General features: G+C 51.1%; 1 protein-coding gene across 2 annotated transcripts in view; it reads right to left on the bottom strand.

The window, feature by feature from the left end:
- Positions 1-6,073: 6,073 nt before the first annotated feature.
- CLIP4 (CAP-Gly domain containing linker protein family member 4) overlaps positions 6,074-26,876 on the bottom strand; it is a 71,867-nt gene continuing 51,064 nt past the window's right edge. For both annotated transcript variants that reach the window (XM_075339041.1, XM_075339040.1), the window contains 4 exons: positions 25,112-25,235; positions 24,958-25,022; positions 24,330-24,405; positions 6,074-7,630 (listed from right to left, as the gene is read on the bottom strand). In XM_075339041.1, the coding sequence (XP_075195156.1) occupies positions 7,306-7,630; positions 24,330-24,405; positions 24,958-25,022; positions 25,112-25,235 (590 nt within the window). In that variant the 3' untranslated portion in view covers positions 6,074-7,305. The remainder of the gene's footprint in view (positions 7,631-24,329; positions 24,406-24,957; positions 25,023-25,111; positions 25,236-26,876) is intronic.

Here is a 26,876-nt window from a genome sequence, read left to right as displayed (position 1 = left end):
CCGCCTTGGTGGTTGCTGTATGCCACCGCTGTGGAGTTGTCCGACTGAATTCGGATCTGCTTTCCTTCCAGCCACTGCTGAAAGGCTTGTAGGGCAAGATACACTGCCCTGATTTCCAGAACATTGATCTGAAGGGTGGACTCCTGCTGAGTCCACGTACCCTGAGCCCTGTGGTGGAGAAAAACTGCTCCCCACCCTGACAGACTCGCGTCTGTCGTGACCACCGCCCAGGATGGGGGTAGGAAGGACCTTCCTTGTGATAATGAGGTGGGAAGAAGCCACCATTGAAGAGAGTCCTTGGCCGTCTGGGAAAGGGAGACTTTCCTGTCCAAGGACGTCGACTTCCCGTCCCATTGGCGGAGAATGTCCCATTGAAGTGGGCGCAGATGAAACTGCGCAAACGGGACTGCCTCCATTGCTGCCACCATCTTCCCCAGGAAGTGCATGAGGCGTCTTAAGGGGTGCGACTGGCCTTGAAGGAGAGAGTGCACCCCTGTCTGTAGCGAACGCTGCTTGTCCATCGGAAGCTTCACTGTCGCTGAGAGAGTATGAAACTCCATGCCAAGATATGTTAGTGATTGGGTCGGTGACAGATTTGACTTTGAAAAGTTGATGATCCACCCGAAAGTCTGGAGAGTCTCCAGCGCAACGTTCAGGCTGTGTTGGCATGCCTCTTGAGAGGGTGCCTTGACAAGTAGATCGTCCAAGTAAGGGATCACCGAGTGTCCCTGAGAGTGCAAGACTGCTACCACTGCTGCCATGACCTTGGTGAAAACCCGTGGGGCTGTCGCCAGACCAAACGGCAGGGCTACGAACTGAAAGTGTTCGTCTCCTATAACGAAGCGTAGAAAACGCTGGTGCTCTGGAGCAATCGGCACGTGGAGATAAGCATCTTTGATGTCTATTGATGCTAGGAAATCTCCTTGAGACATCGAGGCAATGACGGAGCGGAGGGATTCCATCCGGAACCGCCTGGTTTTCACGTGCTTGTTGAGCAGTTTTAGGTCCAGAACAGGACGGAAAGACTCGTCCTTTTTTGGCACCACAAATAGATTGGAGTAAAAACCCTGACCTCTTTCCTGAAGAGGAACAGGGATCACTACTCCCTCTGCCCTTAGAGAGCACACCGCTTGCAGAAGAGCATCGGCTCGGTCGGGATGTGGGGAAGTTCTGAAGAACCGAGGCGGAGGACGAGAACTGAACTCTATCCGGTACCCGTGAGACAAAATGTCTGTTACCCACCGGTCTTTGACCTGTGGCAGCCAAATGCCGCAAAAGCGGGAGAGCCTGCCACCGACCGAGGATGCGGAGAGAGGAGGCCGAAAGTCATGAGGCAGCCGGCTTGGAAGCGGTTCCTCCGGCTGCTTTCTTTGGACGAGAGTGAGTCCGCCAGGAATCTGAGCTCCTCTGCTCCTTCTGAGTCCTTTTGGACGAGGAGAATTGGGTTCTGCCCGAACCTCGAAAGGACCGAAACCTCGACTGTCCCTTCCACTGCTGAGGTTTGCTTGATCTGGGCTGGGGTAAGGAAGAGTCCTTACCCTTGGACTGTTTAATGATTTCCGCCAATTGCTCACCAAACAGCCTGTCTTGAGATAATGGCAAACTGGTTAAGCATTTCTTGGAAGCAGAATCTGCTTTCCATTCCTTTAACCATAAGGCTCTGCGTAAAACCACCGAGTTGGCGGACGCCATTGACGTACGGCTGGTAGAGTCCAAGACCGCATTGATAGCGTAAGTCGCAAACGCAGACATTTGCGAGGTCAAGGACGCTACTTGCGGCACTGATGGACGTATGATCGAGTCCACCTGCGCCAGACCAGCTGAAATAGCTTGGAGTGCCCACACGGCTGCGAATGCTGGAGCAAACGACGCACCGATAGCTTCATAGACAGATTTCAACCAAAGGTCCATTTGTCTGTCATTGGCATCTTTAAGTGAAGCCCCATCTTCCACTGCAACTATGGATCTAGCCGCAAGCCTGGAGATTGGGGGGTCCACCTTTGGACACTGGGTCCAGCGTTTGACCACGTCAGGGGGAAAGGGATAACGTGTATCCTTAAGACGTTTGGAGAAACGCTTATCTGGAGAAGCATGGTGTTTCTGGACTGCTTCTCTGAAGTCCGCGTGGTCCAGAAAAGAGCTCAATTTACGTTTGGGATACCTAAAATGGAATTTCTCCTGCTGTGCTGCTGCCTCCTCCGCTGGAGGCGAAATATCCAGCAGTCTATTGATGGCCGCTATAAGATCATTCACCATGGCGTTACCATCAGGGGTATCCAGGTTGAGAGCCGTCTCAGGATTAGACTCCTGATCACCTAGTTCTGTCTCATCATACAGAGAATCCTCTCGCTGAGACCCTGACCAGCGTGATGACGCCGAGGGTCTCTCCCAGCGAGCTCGCTTAGGCTGCCTGGGACTGTCGTCCGAGTCAGAGCCTTCAGCCTGTGATGCCTGGGACCCCCTTGGAGCACGGATTAGGTCCAACTGAGGGGGACCGGGAAACATTGAATCAGCAGTGCCCATGGTCTGAGTGACCGGCCTGGACTGCAAGGTTTCTAGAATTTTTGTCATAGTCACAGACATCTTATCAGCAAAAACTGCAAACTCTGTCCCCGTCACCGGGGCAGGGTTCACAGGCGTCTCTGCCTGGGCCACTACTAGCATAGACTCCGGCTGACGAAGTGGCACAGGGACCGAACATTGCACACAATGGGGGTCAGTGGAACCTGCCGGTAGATCAGCCCCACATGCGGTACAGGCAGCATATGAAGCCCGTGCCTTGGCACCCTTGCTTTTTGCGGATGACATGCTGTTGTCTCCTCAGAGCAATAGGGGTATAAGCCAAGAAGCGACCGTACAGTGCAATATATATATATATATATATATATATATGTACAAACAAAAGTACACAAAACAACACTGTGGCACTAGTGGGGTCAGCACTTAGGTGCTGCTTACCGCCCGCTTAATAGCGGGTGTGTGGTCGCCAGAATCCCCTGTCTGGGTCTCCCAGGGCTATGTCCGTTCTCCAGCTCAGACTGCGTGCAGGAATGGCTGCCGGCGTCCTGTGAAGAGGGGCGGGCCGTGGGCGTGCTGCAGACAAAGAGCGGGAAACTGGCGTCCCACTGTGCCCAGTGAGAGGGCTGGAGTATGTAAATAAGACTCCAGCCCTCGGCGCTGACTATTGTACAGCGTCTCTCCCCTGCCCTGACTGACAGGGCTGGGGGCGGGAACGAATCGTAACTAGGCCGCAGAAGCCGGGGACTAGATTTATCAGCGCTGCCGTCGTAAAAGCACGGTCGGCGCGAAGTCCCCGGCGCACCACAAGTCTCAGCCGCGCCGCTGCCTCCATGGCGGCCGGCGCGGTAGTTCCCCACATAAACTCACTCAGCTAAGCTGCAGTGAGTAAAACCCCAGGCGCGCAGCGCTACTGTCCCCGGCGCACTAGAACACCCAGCAACGCTGGAGTGTGTCTGTGCCTGTCTGCACGGGGACACAGAGTACCTGAATGTTGCAGGGCCTTGTCCCTGATGGTACCCAGCTCCGTATCCAGCAGGATCTCCGGGTCTGTGGATGGAGCCCGGCCTCAGAGTCTGGAGGCCGGTAAGATCCCACTTCACCAGAGCCCTCAGGGGGATGGAGAAGGAAAACAGCATGTGGGCTCCAGCCTCCGTACCCGCAATGGGTACCTCAACCTTAACAAACACCGCCAATAAGAGTGGGGTGAGAAGGGAGCATGCTGGGGGCCCTTTCAGTATGGGCCCTCTTTTCTTCCATCCGATATAGTCAGCAGCTGCTGCTGACTAAACAGTGGAGCTATGCGTGGATGTCTGACCTCCTTCGCACAAAGCTTGAAAACTGAGCAGCCGTGATCCCACGGGGGGTGTATAGCCAGAAGGGGAGGGGCCTTACACTTTTTAGTGTAATGCTTTGTGTGGCCTCCGGAGGCAGTAGCTATACACCCAATCGTCAATCGTCTGGGTCTCCCAATGGAGCGCCGAAGAAATGTGGAAGAGTTGCCGGGGTATGAATACTTTTTCAAGACACCAACATAAATTAGGATAATGGCAGCCATATTGGTTATTACAAATGTGGGATTGATTATTGGCTCCTCGTGGAGGATTGGAGGAGATCTCGGCTTCCGCAATCACCGGCCCTTTAAGAAACGGCGTCTCACAATCAGAGCAGAAGAGGGGATCACTTGCTGAGCGGAACGCCGGAGTCTCCTCGAGTGAAGAGCCGCACTCAGGATCTAATGCAAAGGAAGACTGGACACACGGGAGCAGATTGTAACCACACATTATACTCCAGTCACATCCAAAGCTGCACCCCAGCTCAGGTTTCCTATAGATTGCAGTATGGGAGCGGTGACCGGTCGCAGCGGTCGCGTCATTGCTGCCGGTTCCATGTGCATTTGCTGGAGATGAGGAACTAAAAAGTGAGAATGAAGTTTTGGCTATGAACGGTTTATAGGACAGGACGGGGCCGATGTCAGCAGCGAGGCAGAGGCGATGATGTATCCTGCACCCCCCGGCCCAATTTCCAGGGACCACAGTGCTTGGGTTGGCAGCCGTACTTTGCTGGCTACCGGCCCTTTAAACCTGCACTCGTACGCAGCGTTCACTGCTGGTTGCTGCATGCAGGGGCATTAAAATTCATCTGTGGGCGGAGTCAGTGCACCGTGTGCTGCGCTCCCGTCCCCCAGATGAAGAGCCGCAGCGGTACCAGCGTCCCATCTGTATACCCCCAGAGCTGTATGTCCCCCACCACAGTGCTGTATACCCCCCAGAGCTGTATGTCCCCCACCACAGTGCTGTATACCCCCCAGAGCTGTATGTCCCCCACCACAGTGCTGTATACCCCCCAGAGCTGTATGTCCCCCATCACAGTGCTGTATACCACCCAGAGCTGTATGTCCTTCACCCCGGTGCTGTATACCCCCCCAGAGCTGTATGTCCCCCACCACAGTGCTGTATTGCTGTATACCCCCCAGAGCTGTGTCACCCAGAGTGCTGTATACCCCCAGAGCTATATGTCCCCCACCCCAGTGCTGTATACCACCCCAGAGCTGTATGTCCCCCATCACAGTGCTGTATACCCCCCAGAGCTGTGTCACCCAGAGTGCTGTATACCACCCCAGAGCTGTATGTCCCCCACCCCAGTGCTGTATACCCCCCAGAGCTGTATGTCCCCCACCCCAGTGCTGTATACCCCCCAGAGCTACATGTCCCCCACCCCAGTGCTGTATACCACCCCAGAGCTGTATGTCCCCCACCCCAGTGCTGTATACCCCCCAGAGCTGTATGTCCCCCACCCCAGTGCTGTATACCCCCCAGAGCTGTATGTCCCCCACCACAGTGCTGTATACCCCCCAGAGCTGTATGTCCCCCACCCCAGTGCTGTATACCCCCCAGAGCTGTATGTCACCCACCGCAGTGCTGTATACCCCCCCAGAGCTGTATGTCCCCCACCGCAGTGCTGTATACCCCCCAGAGCTGTAGGTCACCCACCCCAGTGCTGTATACCCCCCAGAGCTGTATGTCCCCCACCGCAGTGCTGTATACCCCCCAGAGCTGTATGTCACCCACCGCAGTGCTGTATACCCCCCAGAGCTGTATGTCCCCCACCGCAGTGCTGTATACCCCCCAGAGCTGTATGTCACCCACCGCAGTGCTGTATACCCCCCAGAGCTGTATGTCACCCACCGCAGTGCTGTATGTCCCCCAGATATGTATGTTCCCTGACCTCAGGGCTGAATGTCCCCCTCTAGAGCTGTATGACCCTCTACCCAGTAATGTGTATGTCCCCAGCCTCCCCTGTGATGTATGTACAGCAGTTGCCGGCTTCCTCATATTAAAACACATTTCTAATGCATCTGTGTGTATGTATGATGTATATCAGTGTATATGACTGTGTAAAGATTGGTCTATATATATGTGTTTTTGTGAATTTGTCTTCAAATATGTATCTGTGCATGTCTATGTGTGGATGGGGCCCACTGAGACGCTTGCCCGAGGCCAACAAAAACCTGGAGCCGGCCCTAGGAAAGGATGTTGCTAAAGAAAACTGCACAATTTCCAAACATCGGATTCAGATTTTAATACTGAAAAATATTACAAAAGAGAAAAAATTACCAATAAACAGAATATAATAAAAGTATCTGCAATATGAGTCCAAAACCGAGGACCTGACTCTACACAATGCACCCCAAAAGCTGCTGCAAAAGGAGAAAAGCCCCTGAATATACAGTAAAAAAAAATCATTCATTAATAAGGAAAAGTGCAATCGCTTTAAAAGTGCTTCTGTTCAGCTAAGTGCCCGCATCTGCCCAGGTGCCCGCTTCCGCGTACTGCCCGCTTCCGCTTCTGCGTACTGCCCGCTTCCGCATACCGCCGCTGCCCACAACCACACCACAAATACATATAAACACATGAGATTTCTGCCTCTATAGTTAAAGAAGCAGTAAAAAGAGAAATATTTTCCTTGTAAAGGATAGTTCATGTTCTGGTAAAGAAGTGCAACATGCCGTAAAGTGAGACTTTACACTTCATCTCGTTTTTAGATCCGGCACCTCCTGATATTTGTGCAGTGGAAAGGTCTCCAAATCCCAAGAAGAGTCCGAGGCTAAACGATAAAATGTTCTCTGCCCGCAGCCACCACCAGGGGGAGCTCAGGAGCTGATTGCGTACTGTACACTGACGTCAATGTAGAAAGGGCTCCCTCTAGTGGTGGCTGCAAAAAAACCCTGAGCTTAATAATCGATCACTGTGAATATGGAGGGGATTTGGAGCTCTGATGGGATCCAGACAATCATTTTTGCGATACGGCAGAAAAGTGCAAAACTATTGCTGCAACCAAACCACAAAAACAAAAACACACCGGGCATAAAATGCGTTAAAGACAACCATATTGTCCCAGAACTTTCCAATCGGAGAAGGAATCCGTCCTCGTTTACGTGTCACGTGTTCAGATCCTCCGCGATCACATGTGATCTGTAAGTAAACATGGTAATGTGTGCTCAATCTCCCTGCAGCGCCCCCCGCAGGGGAAGTGAAGTATTACAACGCTTCCATTTACACCAATGGGGAGTGCGTGATAGAGGGCGAGTCATCCAGAGAGAAGAGCTCGTTGCACTCGCCTCTGCTTTGGAGGACCCTGAATTCGGGAAGGTCGCACACGTTACTTACAGATACATTCCAGTTATCAACTAAAAAAGGGAAAAAAAATGATAAAACCAGAAAATGATGTTACAAAAACATTCAGATTCGGCTCCAGGTTCCTCACATATAAAGTCCGGATCGGGCGTCAGCAGAGCTCATCCACCAGTTTGGAGCCGTTGATCCCCCTGTAGGTGACTCTGCCGGGACGGACGATGATGCCGTGGTTTGCTTTGCAGTGAAAGTATCGCTTCTCCCCGACAGATCCGTCGTTCTTTCCCTTGGGGGAGCGGAGCTCCAGCCCCAGCCACACCCCGGGAGCGAAGTCTGTGGCTCCGATGTACCGGACGACCGCGATTTCATTGGAGCTGGTCAGCAAAACCTGGGACCCCTTGTGTAACTTTACACCTCCGTCACTGGCACTGGTGGAACTGGCGCTGCTCCAACTGCGGCGGAGGGTCGGCTTCCGGGGCCTGTCCACAAGGAAGAAAACCATTACAAAACAGGAGAAGCACAGATAACATACCCCTATACCAAAATCATACACCGCCGCCTGCTAGATAACTACTATAATACTGCCCTCTATATACAAGAATATTACTATAATACTGCTCTCTATGTACAAGAATATAACTACTATAATACTGCCCCTATGTACAAGAATAGAACTGCTATAATACTGCCCCTATGTACAAGAATATAACTACTATAATACTGCTCCCTATGTACAAGAATGAAGGGAATTTTGTTACTTACCGTAAATTCTTTTTCTTCTAGCTCTTATTGGGAGACCCAGACGATTGGGTGTATAGCACTGCCTCCGGAGGCCACACAAAGCAATTACACTAAAAAGTGTAAGGCCCCTCCCCTTCTGGCTATACACCCCCAGTGGGATCACTGGCTCACCAGTTTTAGTGCAAAAGCAAGAAGGAGGAAAGCCAATAACTGGTTTAAACAAATTCTCTCCGAGTAACATCGGAGAACTGAAAACCGTTCAACATGAACAACATGTGTACCCGCAAACAAACCAAAAATCCCGAAGGACAACAGGGCGGGTGCTGGGTCTCCCAATAAGAGCTAGAAGAAAAGGAATTTACGGTAAGTAACAAAATTCCCTTCTTCTTCAGCGCTCTATTGGGAGACCCAGACGATTGGGACGTCCAAAAGCTGTCCCTGGGTGGGTAAAGAAATACCTCATGTTAGAGCTGCAAAGACAGCCCTCCCCTACGGGGAGGCAACTGCCGCCTGCAGGACTCTTCTACCTAGGCTGGCGTCCGCCGAAGCATAGGTATGCACCTGATAATGTTTGGTGAAAGTGTGCAGACTCGACCAGGTAGCTGCCTGGCACACCTGTTGAGCCGTAGCCTGGTGTCGTAATGCCCAGGACGCACCCACGGCTCTGGCAGAATGGGCCTTCAGCCCTGATGGAACCGGAAGCCCAGCAGAACGGTAGGCTTCAAGAATTGGTTCTTTGATCCATCGAGCCAGGGTGGCCTTAGAAGCCTGCGACCCTTTGCGCTTACCAGCGACAAGGACAAAGAGTGCATCCGAACGGCGCAAGGGCGCCGTGCGGGAAATGTAGATTCTGAGTGCTCTCACCAGATCTAACAAATGTAAATCCTTTTCATACCGATGAACTGCATGAGGACAAAACGAAGGCAAAGAGATATCCTGATTAAGATGAAAAGAGGATACCACCTTCGGGAGAAACTCCTGAATGGGGCGCAGCACAACCTTGTCCTGGTGGAAGACCAGGAAGGGAGCCTTGGATGACAGCGCTGCTAGCTCAGACACTCTCCGAAGAGATGTGATCGCTACCAGAAAAGCCACTTTCTGTGATAGTCTAGAAAGTGAAACCTCCCTCAGAGGCTCGAAGGGCGGCTTCTGGAGGGCAACTAGTACCCTGTTCAGATCCCATGGATCTAACGGCCGCTTGTACGGGGGTACGATATGGCAAACCCCCTGTAGGAACGTGCGCACCTTAGGAAGGCGTGCCAAACGCCTCTGAAAAAAGACGGATAGCGCCGAGACCTGACCTTTAAGGGAGCCGAGCGACAAACCTTTTTCTAACCCAGATTGCAGGAAAGAAAGAAAGGTAGGCAATGCAAATGGCCAGGGAGACACTCCCTGAGCAGAGGACCAGGATAAGAATATCCTCCACGTTCTGTGGTAGATCTTAGCGGACGTGGGCTTCCTAGCCTGTCTCATGGTGGCAACGACCCCTTGGGACAATCCTGAAGACGCTAGGATCCAGGACTCAATGGCCACACAGTCAGGTTCAGGGCCGCAGAATTCCGATGGAAAAACGGCCCTTGGGACAGTAAGTCTGGTCGGTCTGGGAGTGCCCACGGTTGGCCAACCGTGAGCTGCCACAGATCCGGATACCACGCCCTCCTCGGCCAGTCTGGGGCGACAAGTATGACGCGGCTGCAATCGGATCTGATCTTGCGTAGCACTCTGGGCAAGAGTGCCAGAGGTGGAAACACATAAGGGAGCCGGAACTGCGACCAATCTTGCACTAGGGCGTCTGCCGCCAGCGCTCTTTGATCGCGAGACCGTGCCATGAACATCGGTACCTTGTTGTTGTGCCGGGACGCCATTAGGTCGACGTCCGGCACCCCCCAGCGGCGACAGATTTCCTGAAACACGTCTGGGTGAAGGGACCATTCCCCTGCGTCCATGCCCTGGCGACTGAGGAAGTCTGCTTCCCAGTTTTCTACGCCGGGGATGTGAACTGCGGATATGGTGGAGGCTGTGGCTTCCACCCACATCAGAATTCGCCGGACTTCCTGGAAGGCTTGCCGACTGCGTGTCCCCCCTTGGTGGTTGATGTATGCCACCGCTGTGGAGTTGTCCGACTGAATTCGGATCTGCCTTCCTTCCAGCCACTGCTGGAAGGCTAGTAGGGCAAGATACACTGCTCTGATTTCCAGAACATTGATCGGAAGGGTGGACTCCTGCTGAGTCCACGTACCCTGAGCCCTGTGGTGGAGAAAAACTGCTCCCCACCCTGAGAGGCTCGCGTCCGTCGTGACTACTGCCCAGGATGGGGGTAGGAAGGATCTTCCCTGTGATAATGAGGTGGGAAGAAGCCACCACTGCAGAGAGTCTTTGGCCGTCTGAGAAAGGGAGACTTTCCTGTCCAGGGATGTTGACTTCCCGTCCCATTGGCGGAGAATGTCCCATTGAAGTGGACGCAGATGAAACTGCGCAAACGGAACCGCTTCTATTGCCGCCACCATCTTCCCGAGGAAGTGCATGAGGCGTCTTAAGGAGTGCGACTGACTTTGAAGGAGAGCCTGCACTCCAGTCTGTAGAGACCGCTGCTTGTCCAGCGGAAGCTTCACTATCGCTGAGAGAGTATGAAACTCCATGCCAAGATACGTTAGTGATTGGGTCGGTGACAGATTTGACTTTGGGAAGTTGATGATCCACCCGAACGCCTGGAGAGTCTCCAGTGCAACATTCAGGCTGAGTTGGCATGCCTCTTGAGAGGGTGCCTTGACCAGTAGATCGTCCAAGTAAGGGATCACAGAGTGTCCGTGAGAGTGCAAGACTGCTACCACTGCCGCCATGATCTTGGTGAACACCCGTGGGGCTGTCGCCAGACCAAATGGCAGAGCTACGAACTGAAGATGGTCGTCTCCTATCACGAAGCGTAGAAAGCGTTGGTGCTCTGTAGCAATCGGCACGTGGAGATAAGCATCTTCGATGTCTATTGATGCTAGGAAATCTCCTTGAGACATTGAGGCAATGACTGAGCGGAGGGATTCCATCCGGAACCGCCTGGCGTTCACATGCTTGTTGAGCAGTTTTAGGTCCAGAACAGGACGGAAGGAGCCGTCCTTTTTTGGAACCACAAAGAGATTGGAGTAAAATCCTCGCCCCCGTTCCTGAGGGGGGACAGGGATCACGACTCCTTCTGCTCTTAGAGAGTCCACCGCCTGCAGCAGGGCATCTGCTCGGTTGGGGTGTGGGGAGGTTCTGAAGAACCGAAGTGGAGGCCGAGAACTGAACTCGATTCTGTACCCGCGAGACAAAATGTCTGTTACCCACCGGTCTTTGACCTGTGACAGCCAAATGTCGCAAAAGCGGGAGAGCCTGCCACCGACCGAGGATGCGGAGGGAGGAGGCCGAAAGTCATGAGGTAGCCGCTTTGGAAGCGGTTCCTCCATTTGCTTTCCTGGGGCGTGAGTGAGCCCGCCAGGAATCTGAGCTCCCTTGTTCTTTCTGAGTCCTTTTGGACGAGGAGAATTGGGCCTTGCCCGAGCCTCGAAAGGACCGAAACCTCGACTGCCACTTTTTCTGTTGAGGTTTACTTGCTCTGGGCTGTGGTAAGGAAGAGTCCTTACCCTTGGACTGTTTTATGATTTCAGCCAATGGCTCACCAAACAGTCTGTCTCTAGATAATGGCAAGCTGGTTAAGCATTTTTTGGAACCAGCATCTGCTTTCCAGTCCTTTAACCACAAGGCTCTGCGCAAAACCACAGAATTGGCGGACGCCATAGCGGTACGGCTCGTAGATTCTAGGACAGCATTGATAGCATAGGTCGCAAACGCAGACATTTGCGAAGTTAGGGACGCCACTTGCGGCACTGCTGGATGCATGATAGCATCCACCTGTGCTAAACCAGCTGAAATAGCTTGGAGTGCCCACACGGCCGCGAATGCTGGAGCAAACGACGCGCCGATAGCTTCATAGACAGATTTCAACCAAAGGTCCATCTGTCTGTCGTTGGCATCTTTAAGAGAAGCGCCATCCTCTACTGCGACTATGGATCTAGCCGCCAGCTTGGAAATTGGGGGGATCCACCTTTGGACACTGGGTCCAGCGTTTGGCCACCTCAGAGGGAAAAGGATAACGGGTATCCTTAGAACGTTTAGAGAAACGCTTGTCTGGATGAGCGTCGTGTTTCTGGATCGATTCTCTGAAGTCAGAGTGGTCCAAAAAAGCACTTAATTTACGCTTGGGATACAGGAAATGGAACTTCTCCTGCTGTGCAGCTGCCTCCTCTGCTGAAGGGGCTGGGGGAGAAATATCCAACAGTCTATTAATTGCCGATATAAGGTCATTAACCATGGCGTAACCATCAGGGGCATCCAGATTGAGAGGGGCCCCAGGATTAGAATCCTGATCACCGTCCTCAGTCTCATCACAGAGAGACTCTTCTCGCTGAGACCCTGAGCAGTGTGATGACGTGGAGGGTCTTTCCCAGCGAGCTCGCTTAGGCTGCCTGGGACTGTCATCTGAGTCAGAGTCTTCAGCCTGTGATGCTTGAGACCCCCTTGAAGTACGGATTAGTTCCAACTGAGGGGGACCGGAGAGCATAGACACAGCAGTGTCCATGGTCTGAGTAACTGGCCTGGACTGCAAGGTCTCCAGGATTTTAGTCATAGTCACAGACATTTTATCAGCAAAAACTGCAAAGTCTGTCCCCGTCACCGGGGCAGGGTTCACAGGCGTCTCTGCCTGGGCCACTACCACCATAGGCTCTGGCTGACGAAGTGCCACTGGGACTGAACATTGCACACAATGAGAGTCATTGGAGCCTGCCGGTAGATCAGCCCCACATGCAGTACAAACAGTGTACACAGCCTGTGCCTTGGCACCCTTGCGTTTTGCGGATGACATGTTGCTGCCTCCTCAGAGCAGTACAGGGTGTCCAGCCAAGAAGCGACCTTACAGTGCAACTATATATATATATATGGTACCAAGAAAAAAGTACACTAATATAACACTGAGGCACTAGTGGGGCCAGCACTAAAGTGCAGCTTACCGCCCGCTTAGGAGCGGGTGTGTGGTCGCCGAAATCCCTTTAGTCTGGGTCTCCCAGAGCCTGCTGCCTTTCCCCAGCCAGACCGCATGTGTAATGGCTGCCGGCGTCCTTGTGGAGAGGGGGGGCGGGCCCTGGGCGTATACAGACGAAGAGCGGGAAGCCTGCTTCCCACTGTGCCTAGTGAGAGGGCTGGAGCATGTAAATAAAGCTCCAGCCCTCGGCGCTGCCCATTGAGCAGCGTCTCTCCCCTACCCTGATTGACAGGGTGGGGGCGGGAACGAAGCGGCGCTAGGCCGCAGAAGCCGGGGGCTAAAGTTAGAAGCGCCGCCGCCGTAAAAGCGCGGTCGGCGCAAAGTCCCCGGCGCACCACAAGTCGCAGCTGCGCCGCCGCTCCAGTAGCGGTCGGCGCAGTAGTTCCCAACATGTAACGTCACTCAGCAAAGCTGCAGTGACCTAACCCCAGCGCACAGCGCTACTGTCCCCGGCGCACTATAACGCTCAGCAAGCCTTGAGAGTGTCCGTGCCTGCCGGGGACACAGAGTACCTGAAAGTTGCAGGGCCTTGTCCCTGAACGGCACTCCCGCTCCAAATCCAGCAGGTTCTCTGGGTCTGTGGATGGAGCCCGGCCTCAGGGCTTGGGGGCCGGCAAGATCCCACTTCCACAGAGCCCTCCAGGGGATGTGGAAGGAAAACAGCATGTGGGCTCCAGCCTCTGTACCAGCAATAGGTACCTCAACCTTACAAGCACCACCGCGGGTGAGAAGGGAGCATGCTGGGGGCCCCATATGGGCCCTCTTTTCTTCCATCCGATATAGCCAGCAGCTACTGCTGACTACAAACAGTGGAGCTATGCGTGGATGTCTGACCTCCTTCGCACAAAGCAGAAAACTGGTGAGCCAGTGATCCCACTGGGGGTGTATAGCCAGAAGGGGAGGGGCCTTACACTTTTTAGTGTAATTGCTTTGTGTGGCCTCCGGAGGCAGTGCTATACACCCAATCGTCTGGGTCTCCCAATAGAGCGCTGAAGAAATAACTACTATAATACTGCCCCTATGTACAAGAATATAACTACTATAATACTGCCCCTATGTACAAGAATATAACTACTATAATACTGCTCCCTATGTACAAGAATATAACTACTATAATACTGCCCCTATGTACAAGAATATAACTACTATAATACTGCCCTATGTAGAAGAATATAACTACTATAATACTGCCCCTATATACAGGAATATAACTACTATAATACTGCCCCCTATGTACAAGAATATAACTACTATAATACTGCCCATATATACAAGAATATAACTACTATAATACTGCCCCCTATGTACAAGAATATAACTACTATAATACTGCCTCCTATGTACAAGAATATAACTACTATAATACTGCCCCTATGTACAAGAATAGAACTGCTATAATACTGCCCCTATGTACAAGAATATAACTACTATAATACTGCTCCCTATGTACAAGAATATAACTACTATAATACTGCCCCTATGTACAAGAATATAACTACTATAATACTGCCCCTATGTACAAGAATATAACTACTATAATACTGCTCCCTATGTACAAGAATATAACTACTATAATACTGCCCCTATGTACAAGAATATAACTACTATAATACTGCCCCTATATACAGGAATATAACTACTATAATACTGCCCCCTATGTACAAGAATATAACTACTATAATACTGCCCATATATACAAGAATATAACTACTATAATACTGCCCCCTATGTACAAGAATATAACTACTATAATACTGCCTCCTATGTACAAGAATATAACTACTATAATACTGCCCCCTATGTACAAGAATATAACTACTATAATACTGCCCCTATGTACAAGAATATAACTACTATAATACTGCCCCTATGTACAAGAATATAACTACTATAATACTGCCCCTATGTACATGAATATAACTACTATAATACTGCCCCTATGTACAAGAATATAACTACTATAATACTGCCCCTATGTACAAGAATATAACTACTATAATACTGCCTCCTATGTACAAGAATATAACTACTATAATACTGCCTCCTATATACAAGAATATAACTACAATAATACTGCCCCCTATGTACAAGAATATAACTACAATAATACTGCCCCTATGTACAAAAGAAGGGAATTTTGTTACTTACCGTAAATTCCTTTTCTTCTAGCTCCAATTGGGAGACCCAGACGATTGGGTGTATAGCTACTGCCTCCGGAGGCCACACAAAGTATTACACTAAAAAGTGTAAGGCCCCTCCCCTTCTGCCTATACACCTCCCGTGGGATCACGGGCTGCTTCAGTTTTAGTGCCAAAGCAAGAAGGAGGAAAGCCAATAACTGGTTAAACAAATTCAATCCGAAGGAACATCGGAGAACTGAAACCATTCAACATGAACAACATGTGTACCCGAACAACCAAAAATCCCGAAGGAACAGGGGCGGGTGCTGGGTCTCCCAATTGGAGCTAGAAGAAAAGGAATTTACGGTAAGTAACAAAATTCCCTTCTTCTTCGGCGCTCCATTGGGAGACCCAGACGATTGGGACGTCCAAAAGCAGTCCCTGGGTGGGTAAATTAATACCTCAAGTTTGGACTGTAAAAACAGCCCTTCCCTACATGGAGGCAACCGCCGCCTGCAGGACTCTTCTACCTAGGCTGGCATCCGCCTAAGCGTAGGCATGCACCTGATAACGCTTGGTGAAGGTGTGCAGACTCGCCCAGGTAGCCGCCTGGCACACCTGCTGAGCCGTAGCCTGGTGCCGTAATGCCCAGGACGCACCCACGGCTCTGGTAGAATGGGCCTTCAGCCCTGATGGAACCGGAAGCCCAGCAGAACGGTAGGCTTTAAGGATTGGTTCCTTGATCCATCGAGCCAGGGTGGATTTGGCAGCCTGCGACCCCTTGCGCTGACCAGTGACAAGGACAAAGAGTGCATCCGATCGGCGCAGGGGCGCCGTGCGGGAAATGTAGATTCTGAGTGCTCTTCACCAGATCCAACAATGCAAATCCATTTCATATCGATGAAATGGATAAGAACAAAAGGAAGGTAAGGAGATATCCTGATTGTGATGAAAAGGGAATACCACCTTAGGGAGAAAACTCCGGAATCGGGTGCAGCACTACCTTGTCTTGGTGAAACACCAGGAAGGGAGCTTTGGATGACCGCGCTGCTAGCTCGGACACTCTCCGAAGGGACTGACCGCTACCAGAAAGGCCACTTTCTGTGAAAGTCGAGAAAGTGAAACATCCCTCAGAGGCTCGAATGGCGGCTCTGGAGAGCAATTAGTACCCTGTTCAGATCCCATGGGTCTAACGGCCTCAGTACGGAGGGACAATGTGACAAACCCCCTGCAGGAACGTGCGTACCTGAGGAAGTCGTGCTAGGCGCTTCTGAAGGAATACAGACAGCGCTGGAACTTGTCCTTTAAGGGAGCCGAGCAACAAACCTGTTTCCCAACCCGATTGCAGGAAGGAAAGAAAAGTAGGCAATGCAAATGGCCAGGGAGACACTCCCTGAGCAGAGCCCTAAGGTAAGAATATCTTCCACGTCCAGTGGTAGATCTTGGCAGACGTCGGCTTCCTAGCCCGTCACATGGTGGCAATGACGTCATGAGATAATCCTGAAGACGCTAGGATCCAGGACTCAATGGCCACCCAGTCAGGTTTAGGGCCGTAGGATTCAGATGGAAAACGGCCCTTGGGACAGTAAGTTTGGCCGGTCTGGTAGTGCCCACGGCTGGCCGACTGTGAGATGCCACAGATCCAGGTACCACGACCTCCTCTGCCAGTCTGGGGCGACGAGGATGGCGCGGCGGCAATCGGAGCTGATCTTGCGTAGCACTCTGGGCAACAGTGCCAGAGGGGGAAACATATAGGGTAGCTGGAACTGCGACCCATCCTGAACTAAGGCGCCTGCCGCCAGAGCTCGTTGATCGTAAGACCACACCATGAAACTCGTGACCTTGGTGTTGTGCCTAGACGCCATTAGGTCGACGTCCGGCCTCCCCCGAAGGCCCCAGATTTCCTGAAACCCGTCAGGGTGCAGAGACCATTCCCCTGCGTCCATACCCTGGCGACTGAGGAAGTCTGCTTCCCAGTTTTCTACGCCCGGGATGTGAACTGCGGATATGGTGGATGCTCTGTCTTCCACCCACATCAGAGTCCGCCGGACTTCTTGGGAGGCTTGCCGACTGCGTATTGTGATGTATGCTACCGCTGTGGAATTGTCCGACTGAACTCGGATCTGTTTGCATTCCAGCCACTGCTGGAAGGCTTGCAGGGCAAGATACACTGCTTAGATTTCCAGAACATTGATCTGAAGGGTGGACTCCTGCTGAGTCCACGTACCCTGAGCCCTGTGGTGGAGAAAGACTATTCTCCACCCTGACAGACTCACGTCTGTCGTGACCACCGTCCAGGATGGGGGTAGGAAGGACCTTCCTTTTGACAATGAGGTGGGAAGAAGTCACCACTGAAGAGAGTCCTTGACCGTCTGAGAAAGGGAGACGTTCCTGCCTAGGGACGTCGACTTCCCATCGCTTTGGCGGAGAATGTCCCATTGAAGTGGACGCAGATGAAACTGCGCGAAGGGGACTGCCTCCATTGCTGCTACCATCTTCGCTAGGAAGTGCATGAGGCGTCTTTAAGGGGTGTGCCTGGCCTTGAAGGAGAGACTGCACCCCCGTCTGTAGTGAACGCTGTTTGTCCAGCGGAAGCTTCACTATCGCTGAGAGAGTATAAAACTCTATGCCAAGATATGTCAGTGATTGGGTCGGTGTCAGATTTAACTTTGAAAAGTTGATGATCCACCCGAAACTCTGGAGAGTCTCCAGCGCAACGTTCAGGCTGCGTTGGCATGCCTCTTGAGAGGGTGCGTTGACAAGTAGATCGTCCAAGTAAGGGATCACAGAGTGACCCTGAGAGTGCAGGACTGCTACCACTGCTGCCATGACCTTGGTGAAAACCCGTGGGGCTGTCGCCAGACCTAAGGGCAGGTCTACGAACTGAAGATGCTCGTCTTCTATAACGAATCGCAGCAAACGCTGGTACTCTGGAGCAATCGGCACGTGGAGATAAGCATCCTGATGTCTCTTGATGCTAGGAAATCTCCTTGAGACCGTGAGGCAATGACGGAGCGGAGGGATTCCATCCGGAACCGCCTGGTTTACACTGCTTTTTGAGCAGTTTTAGGTCTAGGACGGAACGGAAGATCCGATCTTTTTTGGCACCACAACCAGATTGGAGTAAAAACCGTGACCTTGTTCCTGAAGAGGAACAGGGATTATCACTCCTTCTGCCTGCGGAAGAGCATCGGCTCGGTCGAGAGGTGGGGAAGTTCTGAAGAATCGAGCCGGAGGACGAGAACAAAACTCTATCCTGTACACGTGAGACAAAATGTCTCTCACCCACCGGTCTTTGACCTGTGGCAGCTAAATGCCGCCAAAGCGGGAGAGTCTGCCACCGACCGCGGATGCGGAGAGAGAGGGCTGAAAGTCATGAGGAAACCGCCTTGGTAGCGGTTCCTCCGGCTGCCTTCTTTGGGCGTGATTGAGCCCGCCAGGAGTCTGAGCCCCTCTGAGCCTTTTGAGTCCTTTTGGACTAGGAAAATTGGGACCAGCCTGAGCCTGGAAAGGACCGAAACGTCGACTGTCCTTCCTTGGGCTTTGTTTGATCTGGGCTGGTGTAAGGAAGAATCCTTACTCTTGGCCTGTTTAATGATTTCATCCAATCGCTCAGCCAACAGTCTGTCACCAGATAATGGCAAACTGGTTAAGCCCTTTTTGGAAGCAGGAGCTGCCTTCCATTCCCTTAACCCCAAGGGTCTGCGCAAAACCACGGAGTTGGCGTACGCCACCGGCGTACGGCTCGTAGAGTCCAGGACAGCATGAATAGCGTAAGTCGCAATGCATGCGAGGTTAAGGACGCCACCTGCGGCACAGATGTACGTGTGACAGTGTCTATCTGCGCAAGACCAGCTGAAATAGCTTGGAGTGCCCATACGGCTGCGAATGCCGGAGCAAACGACACGCCGATAGCTTCACAGACAGATTTCAACCAGAGGTCCATCTGTCTGTCAATGGCATCTTTAAGTGAAGTCCCATCTTCCACTGCAACTATGGAGGATGGCGCGGCGGAGAAAAGCTTGTCTGGATAAGCGTAGTGTTTCTGGACTGCTCCTCTGAGTCAGAGAGGCCCAAAAAGTACTGAATTTACGCTTGGGATACCTGAAATGGAATTTCTCCTGCTGAAGCTGCCTCCTCCACTGGAGGGGCTGAGGGAGAAATAGCCACCAGTGTATTGATGGGTGCTATGAGATCATTCACTATGGCGTCCCATTAGGAGCATCCAGAATGAAAGCGGTCTCAGGATCAGAAACCTGATCAGCTACCTCATCATACAGAGAATCCTCTCGCTGAGACCCTGACCAGTGTGTGAAGTCGAGGGTCTCTCCCAGCGAGCTCGCTTAGGCTGTCTGGGACTGTCGTCCGTGTCAGAGCCTTCAGTCTGGGATGTATGGGACCCCTTTGGAGCACGGATTAGTTCCAACTGAGGGAGACCGGGGAGCCTTGATTCAACAATGCCCATGGTCTGAGTCACCGCCCTGGACTGCAAAGTTGCTAGAATTTTGCTCATAGTCCAAGACATTTTATCAGCAAAAAAACTGCAACTCTGTCCTCTGGACAGTTTCACAGGTGGCCCTCTCTGGGCCACCACTAGCAGAGACTCTACCCATTAGGGGTTAGGGAACCTGCCGGTAAAACAGCCTCACGTGCGGTACAGACAGCATAGAAAGCCTGTGCCTTGGCCCCCTTGCTCTATGCTGACGACATGCTGTTGTCTCCTCAGAGCTATCTAGGGGTATATCGCCAAGAAGCGACCGTACAGCCACAAGTCTCAGCCGCGCCGCAGCCTCCAGCGCGGCAGTTTCCCACAGATAAACTCACTCAGCTAAGCTGCAGTGAGTATAGTCCAAGCGCGCAGCGCTGTTGTCCTCGGCGCACTAACAAGCCCAGCAATGCTGGCGTGTGTCTGTGTATGGTCTTGCAATATATAAGTACAAGGATAAAGTACACAAAAAAACACTGTGGCAATAGTGGGGTCAGCACGAAGGTGCTGCTTACCGCCCGCATAAGCGGGTAAGTGGTCGCCAGAATCCCTCTCTCTCCGTTCTCCAGCTTAGATTGCCTGCAGGAATGGCTGCCGGCGTCCTGTGAAGAGGGGCGGGCCGTGGGCGTGCCCCAGACAAGAGCGGGAAACTGGCGTCCCCCTGTGCCCAGTGAGAGGGCTGGAGTATGTAAATAAGACTCCAGCCCTCGGCGCTGATCATTGTACAGCGTCTCGCCCCTTCCCTGACTGGCAGGGTTGGGGGCGGGAACGAACGTAACTAGGCCGCAAAAGCCGGGGACTAGATTTATAAGCGCTGCCGTCATAAAAGCGCGGCAGCACGAAAGTCCCCGGCGCACCACAAGTCTCAGCCGCGCCGCAGCTCCAGCAGCGGCTGGCGCGGTAGTTCCCGACACATAAACTCACTCAGCTAAGCCGCAGTGAGTAAAGCCCAAGCGCGCAGCGCTACTGTCCCCGGCGCACTAACACACCCAGCAACGCTGGAGTGTGTCTGTGCATAGACTGTACGGGGACACAGAGTACCTTAACGTTGCAGGGCCTGTCCTTGACGATACTCCGCTCCATTCCAGCAGGATCTCCGGGTCTGTGGATGGAGCCCGGCCTCAGAGTCTGGAGGCCGGTAAGATCCCACTTCACCAGAGCCCTCGGGGGGATGGGGAAGGAAAGCAGCATGTGGGCTCCAGCCTCCGTACCCGCAATGGGTACCTCAACCTTAACAAACACCCGACAAAAGTGGGGTGAGAAGGGAGCATGCTGGGGGCCCTAGTATGGGCCCTCTTTTCTTCCATCCGACATAGTCAGCAGCTGCTGCTGACTAAACAGTGGAGCTATGCGTGGATGTCTGACCTCCTTCGCACAAAGCATAAAACTGAAGCAGCCCGTGATCCCACGGGGGGTGTATATGCAGAAGGGGAGGGGCCTTACACTTTTTAGTGTAATACTTTGTGTGGCCTCCGGAGGCAGTAGCTATACACCCAATCGTCTGGGTCTCCCAATGGAGCGCCGAAGAAATATAACTACTATAATACTGCCCCTATGTACAAGAATATAACTACTATAATACTGCCTCCTATATACAAGAATATAACTACTATAATACTGCTCCTATGTACAAGAATATAACTACTATAATACTGCTCCTATGTACAAGAATATAACTACTATAATACTGCCCCTATGTACAGGAATATAACTACTATAATACTGCCCCTATGTACAAGAATATAACTACTATAATACTGCCTCCTATATACAAGAATATAACTACTATAATACTGCTCCTATGTATAATCACAGCCGTTCATTTGCAGTATAGGGAGATTATGCGGTTATATCCCTCCCGGGCAGTGGCGGTGGATATGTCGCTTTCTGGGGGGGGCAGACACCAGCTTCCTATGGACACACATTTGCAGATCTGCCGGTGACGTCCATCGTTACAGTCGGGGGATCGCGGTGACTTTATATTTCTTATATTTTTACTTGTTTGTAGAAACTTTTATAAGGACACAGGCTCTGCTCCTTGGAGCCGCAGCGAGGACGTGATCATTCTGACATTTCGGGCTGGTATCGGGGTCCGCGCTGTATTTGTTTTCGGGAACGGTCACGTTTTCATATTCATTAGTGAGCTGCTAAAAGCCGTGAAAGGCTGGAGCCGGGAATCATTAAATGTGGCTCCCGCTGTGAGCGTTTATTGCTCCGCGCCGCCCCGGGATGACGAGGCAGAGCCGCTTTTAAGTTGCGGCTTGTGACAGGCTCGGTTATCCATTTAACCAGGCGACCCCATTACCGGGAGCGAGCAGGGGCCGCTGTGTGGAAGAAAGCAGCGGCGGGAATCGCTCCATTATGTATCAGAACGGAAACAAAGGCGCCACCGCAATATATCCACTGTTCTGTGAATCAGCGCAACATTTAAAGGGGTAGTACGCTGGAAAACACGGCCCCCCCATAGGAAGTAACCGGGGAGTGAGGCAAAGCTGCAAATGTACTGTAGAGGGCGATGCGAGCAGCGATGGCCAAGAGCCCCCAAACCATCACCACTGAGCTGTATCTGTACATCTGGGATCATTAGTGATTGGAGCTGCACTCATTATTCTGCTGGTGCAGTCACTGTGTATATACATTACATTACTGATCCTGAGGTACCTCCTGTATTATACTCCAGAGCTGCACTCCCTATTCTGCTGGTGCAGTCACTGTGTACATACATTACTGATCCTGAGGTACCTCCTGTATTATACTCCAGAGCTGCACTCCCTATTCTGCTGGTGCAGTCACTGTGTACATACATTACATTACTGATCCTGAGTTACCTCCTGTATTATACTCCAGAGCTGCACTCACTATTCTGCTGGTGCAGTCACTGTGTACATACATTACATTACTGATCCTGAGTTACCTCCTGTATTATACTACAGAGCTGCACTCACTATTCTGCTGGTGCAGTCACTGTGTACATACATTACATTACGGATCCTGAGGTACCTCCTGTATTATACCCCAGAGCTGCACTCACTATTCTGCTGGTGCAGTCACTGTGTATATACATTACATTACTGATCCTGAGTTACCTCCTGTATTATACTCCAGAGCTGCACTCACTATTCTACTGGTGCAGTCACTGTGTACATACATTACATTACGGATCCTGAGGTACCTCCTGTATTAGACCCCAGAGCTGCACTCACTATTCTGCTGGTGCAGTCACTGTGTACATACATTACTGATCCTGTATTATCCTCCAGAGCTGCACTCACTATTCTGCTGGTGCAGTCACTGTGTACATACATTACATTACTGATCCTGAGTTACCTCCTGTATTATACTCCAGAGCTGCACTCACTATTCTGCTGGTGCAGTCACTGTGTACATACATTACTGATCCTGAGTTACCTCCTGTATTATACTCCAGAGCTGCACTCACTATTCTGCTGCTGCAGTCACTGTGTACATACATTACATTACTGATCCTGAGTTACCTCCTCTATTATACTCCAGAGCTGCACTCACTATTCTGCTGCTGCAGTCACTGTGTACATACATTACATTACTGATCCTGAGTGACCTCCTGCATTATACTCCAGAGCTGCACTCACTATTCTGCTGGTGCAGTCACTGTGTACATACATTACATTACTGATCCTGAGTTACCTCCTGTATTATACTCCAGAGCTGCACTCACTATTCTGCTGCTGCAGTCACTGTGTACATACATTACATTACTGATCCTGAGTTACCCCCTGTATTATCCTCCAGAGCTGCACTAACTATTCTGCTGGTGCAGTCATTGTGTACATACATTACATTACTGATCCTGAGTTACCTCCTGTATTATACCCCAGAGCTGCACTCACTATTCTGCTGGTGCAGTCACTGTGTACATACATTACATTACTGATCCTGAGTGACCTCCTGCATTATACTCCAGAGCTGCACTCACTATTCTGCTGGTGCAGTCACTGTGTACATACATTACATTACTGATCCTGAGTTACATCCTGTATTATACTCCAGAGCTGCACTCACTATTCTGCTGGTGCAGTCACCGTGTACATACATTACTGATCCTGAGTTACCTCCTGTATTATACCCCAGAGCTGCACTCACTATTCTGCTGGTGCAGTCACTGTGTACATACATTACATTACTGATCCTGAGTGACCTCCTGCATTATACTCCAGAGCTGCACTCACTATTCTGCTGGTGCAGTCACTGTGTACATACATTACATTACTTATCCTGAGTTACCTCCTGTATTATACTCCAGAGCTGCACTCACTATTCTGCTGGTGCAGTCACTGTGTACATACATTACATTACTGATCCTGAGTTACCTCCTGTATTATACTCCAGAGCTGCACTCACTATTCTGCTGGTGCAGTCACTGTGTAGACACTTCGCTGATCTGTAGTTACCCCTCAGAAGGAGCTGACAGTTTATCGGTTCCTCCTCGTTACAGCAGCAGGAATTCTATAATATTGCTCTGTGGGGTGAACGCTTTGCACTGCGGTGCTGAAGCTTTTCTTTACCCTGCTGCAGAGTCTCCGGAGCTGCACTCGCACAGGAGGACGGTACACTACTATTCGGCTTCATCATCTTCTCTATGTCTCCCTCCCCTGCACAAGTATTTTCCTTTCATTCTGCTGCTCGATTTTCTGTTCAATCCCTCGAAAACTGTCTAATTTGTGCTTTGAGCTCTCAGATTACCCCCGCTGCCGTCGCCGTTTCCTGTTGGGTCTTACCGGCAGTATGAATGTCTTCTGATGACTCCTTTCTGTGAGGCCGCCGTGGACGTAGAGCTGAGGCTTCTTTTAAACCCTGGATATAAAACAGAGAGAAGGTGGATGTGGACCCCAAGAGTCAGGCTTAGTATGGACGACAATGGTGGATGTAAAGCGTGATGGTATCGAAACCCCATCATTGCCCCCCATTAGGAAACTGTGGGTTAGTAGAGGGGTGTCCCCATCTCGTCACCTCGTTGTAGGACCCCCTCCAGTCCTGCATAACCCAGGCTGTCCATTAATATGAATCAACTTCCTACAATGCAATACTTCATTTGCCCTCTGGGGGAGCTGCAGAGAAACAAACACTGCCAGATTTCTCCAAATATTTCAGTGGATCCCTCGGGATCCCAGCAGCGAGTGTGTGTTATCAAAAGACCCTTCCCGGCGAATGTTCGGAAAGGGGTCTCTATAACCGGCACCAACAACCGATTGCTGCCGATTCACCGTTTAAGCGCTGCTGTCAATCTCTGACCGGGGCATTTAAGTGTTGCAATTCCGTCTGATGCCCATTGGCTGCACCATTGACAGAGGAGGAAGAAATATTAATATTCTTCATGAGACCGCAGATTTTGGAACGGGAGCGCACCTGGGAACGAATGGTTCAGTTTACTTGCTGGAATCTCCGATAACGAATCCAAAGACCCAGAGACCCTGCAAAAAAAAACAAAACTATAAATATATATAATATAATATATCTCCTTACGTCAGCGGTAGGTGACCCCGTCCCGTCTGCTCCTCACCTCTGAACTCTGGATGGAGGCGCAAACACTCCGTGTTTTGGGGGGCAGGTGAAATACTGAACCCCAGAGATGGAGCCGTCATTCTTTCCATGAGGTTTATCCAGCTCGATGCCGCACCAGCACCCTGAAAAAGAGAGAAGACGAGGGGTTAACCCGAAAGGAGGCGGCTTTAATGATTCTCCAAATGGATCCTTTACTCAACATCTGATTGGATGAGAAGATTTCAGAGCGGAATTCAAGTTCAAAACTGTGTAAAGATTCCGCCATGTGAACGCAGCCCAGAAATGCGGAGTGCGGGTCCGTCCTCGCAGAACCGTCCCGGACGACATGTGGAGATGGCAGAAAAGTGGATTAAAAATAAATAAAAATCACTATTGACTGAATCAAAGCTTAGAACATTAAGTCTTGTAGAAACAGCATCACATCTGCTTTCACCAACAAGATCGCAGCGGCTCCTAGCGCAGCGTGACCCAATAATGAAACTCAGGCCTGTTTTCGTCTGAAGCAACAAGGTCACTGAGATAGGGGGCTGCCAGAAATAGTGGGGAGATGTAATGGGCTGCCTCCACCAGGTCTCCTTAGATGCTGCTGTCAGGAGTGTCATCTAGATGGTTAACAGCAGGGCTGCCTCTGACAGTCCCATAAACTATGAATGGAGAAGAGGTGCACGATCACAATCTCTGCTACAAATGGGTTACATCAGCCGTGATTAGTTCACCTTAGATGCTGCTGTCAGGAGTGTCATCTAGATGGTTAACAGCAGGGCTGCCTCTGCTGATCCCGTAAACTATGAATGGAGAAGAGGTCCAGTCTCAATCTCTGCTTCACATGGGCTGCATCAGCCACGATCGATGCCCCTTAGATGCTGCTGTCAAGAACGACAGCGTCATCTAGATGGTTAACAGCGGGACTGCTTCCACCGGTCTCAAACTATGAATGGAAAAGAAGTGAAGTGCACAGTCTCAATCTCTGCTTCAGACGGGCTTCATCTGCTATGGTCGATGCCCCTTAGATGCTGCTGTCAAGAGCGTCAGCGTCGTCTAAATGGTTAACAGCAGGGCTGCCTCTGCTGATCCCATAAACTATAAATGGAGAAGAGGTGCATGGTTTCAATCTCTGCTTCAAATGGGCTATATCAGCCAGAATCGATTGGTTCACCTTAGATGCTGCTGTCTAGAACAACAGCGTCATCTAGATGGTTAACAGCAGGGCTGCTTCCACCGATCCCAAAAACTATGAAAGAAAAAAGGAGGTACACAGTTTCAATCTCTGCTTCAGTTGGGCTACACGAGCCACAATTGGTGCCCCTCCTTAGAATGATGCTGCTGTTAAGAGTGTCATCTAGATGGTTAACAGCGGGGCTGTCTCTGCTGATCCCATAAACTATGAATAGAAGACGTGCACGGTCTTAATCTCTGCTTCAAATGGGCTGCATCAACCACAATCGATTGGTTCACCTTAAATGCTGCTATCAAGAGTGACAGCATCATCTAAATGGTTAACAGCGGGAGGATGCTCCTTTTTAACCCTATCGGCACCCAATATTGCAACCGTGTGTTCCCAATGTTTGCTATAGCAGGTAACTGTCTCGCTGTGGTGGCCTGTTAGGATGTCACCGCAATATTTTAATGGAAAAATACAAAAATATACAATTATTTTTCAATCTATTCCTTCCACTTTGCATTAATTCCTGTGAACTTTCAAAGCCGCTGAATAGGTCTCTGAAAATTCTGAACGGTTTTCGCCTCCTCTCCGCGTGGATTTT

Source organism: Anomaloglossus baeobatrachus, chromosome 3 (genome assembly GCF_048569485.1).
Source record: "Anomaloglossus baeobatrachus isolate aAnoBae1 chromosome 3, aAnoBae1.hap1, whole genome shotgun sequence".
Classification (NCBI taxonomy): Eukaryota; Metazoa; Chordata; class Amphibia; order Anura; family Aromobatidae; genus Anomaloglossus; species Anomaloglossus baeobatrachus.
This window is presented reverse-complemented; position numbering and strand designations above follow the sequence as displayed.